The 1,699-nt window shown below is 34.0% G+C and overlaps 1 protein-coding gene across 1 annotated transcript; it reads left to right on the forward strand.

The window, feature by feature from the left end:
• Positions 1–59: 59 nt before the first annotated feature.
• LOC117939785 (coiled-coil domain-containing protein 171-like) lies at positions 60–1,646 on the forward strand (the record flags this gene model as incomplete). Its single annotated transcript, XM_034865237.1, has 3 exons — positions 60–227; positions 1,198–1,343; positions 1,592–1,646. Coding segments are annotated over 3 exons (369 nt in total), but the record flags the coding sequence as incomplete, so codon positions are not given.
• Positions 1,647–1,699: the final 53 nt, after the last annotated feature.

Genomic DNA, 1,699 nt, shown 5'->3' on the forward strand with positions numbered 1-1,699 from the left:
GTGTGTTTCTGTCTATCTGTGTGTGTGTGTGTGTGTGTGTGTGTGTGTGTGTGTGTCAGGTCCCGGCCCAGCGGTTCCACGGTGTGTGTGTGGAGCTCCGTGGGGCCCTGACCAGGGAGCAGGAAGCCCAGAAGCTGGTCCAGGATCAGAGCGACCAGCTGCACACGCTGCAGCGCCGAGTCCACGCACACACGGACACACAGCGCGCACTGGGCCGGGCCGCGCACGTACGTACACACCCATCTATTGGCCGACATGTTGGTTCTGTAAAATATTATGAATTTCTTTCCTAAAATATTTTAAAAAATAAAATGTACAATTTTATTTTTTTTAACTATTAAGACTTTTGGAAAAATAATTATGAAAATTATTACAAATTTTATTTGTAAAATAGGTTAAAAAAATATATATTACTACTTTTTTTTCCACAAATTAAACCTTTTTTCCGTAAAATAATATAACTTAAAAAAAAAATTACACTTTGGATTTTAGTGCGTAAGGGAAGGTTTTTCTAAAACTTTTTCCGTAAAATATTTTTTAAATGTTTTTTGTAAATTCCATTTTTTTTCCGTAAATAAAAAAAAATAAAAGTTGTAAATGAATTAAATTTTTTTCGTAGGTAAATTACATTATTTCCGCAAATAAATAAAAAAAAAGTCGGGAAAAAATTACAACGTAATATTTACCGAGAAAAAGTTGTAATAGCTTTTTTTTTAAAGTAGTAATATTTTTTATATTATATAAATGAACTATTCCAAAATAGTTTGGATTTTGGAAAAAGATTGACTTTTTTTCCTAAATATTATTACTTTTTAATCATAAATTAAAACTTTTTTAAAAAGAAATAACAGTTTTGATTTCACTTCGTCACGTTTTCCTATTAATAAACGTCCCTTGTGACGGAAGGTTTTCCTAAAACTTTTTCCGTAAAAAATTAGTAAAATGTTTCTTGTAAATTACATTTTTTTTATAAAAAAATAAAAAAAATCGGAAAATAATTACGACTTTTTTCCGTAAAATATAAAAAAAATACATATTATAATCAATATTACTACTTTAAAAAAAAGCTATTAGAACCTTTTTTGTTAAATATTACGACTTTTTGTCGTTAAATATCGCGTCTTCTTTTCTTTCTTTCCCTCATCCCTTACGTTTATTTTTACGTTTATTTTTAACGTTCAACCCGTTTCTCCGTAGTCTCTGTCGGAGGCTCGGCAGGAAGTGAGTCGTAAAGAGCGCTCGCTGAGGATTCTGGGTAAGCACCTGTCCGGCGTCCAGAGGGACAGGAAGCAGCTGGACGAGAGGCTGCGGCGGGCCGAGGACGAGCTGGCCGACGCTGCCAGGTAACCGACACCTGTATCCTGTCGCTTTTCAAAATAAAACCAAGGCACAATCCCTGTATCCTGCATTCATTCGTTTTTCAAAATGAAACCAAAACTCAAGATTAAAAATTTGACTTTTGATTTTGGAAACGAGTATTGAGTCTTTTATTTTGGAAAATAAATGAAAGAACGGATGGATCTCTGACTCGTCACATTCAGCTGTTCATTTAATTTAATTAATTAATTTAATATTTTTAATATTTTTCTAGACGTAAAGACTTTCTGATCAGAAACATGAAGGCTGCAGAGACGACTTACAAAGAGGTGAACACACACACACACACACACACACACACACACACACACACACACACACC

This window comes from Etheostoma cragini, unplaced genomic scaffold (assembly GCF_013103735.1).
Source record: "Etheostoma cragini isolate CJK2018 unplaced genomic scaffold, CSU_Ecrag_1.0 ScbMSFa_1116, whole genome shotgun sequence".
NCBI classification, from domain to species: Eukaryota; Metazoa; Chordata; class Actinopteri; order Perciformes; family Percidae; genus Etheostoma; species Etheostoma cragini.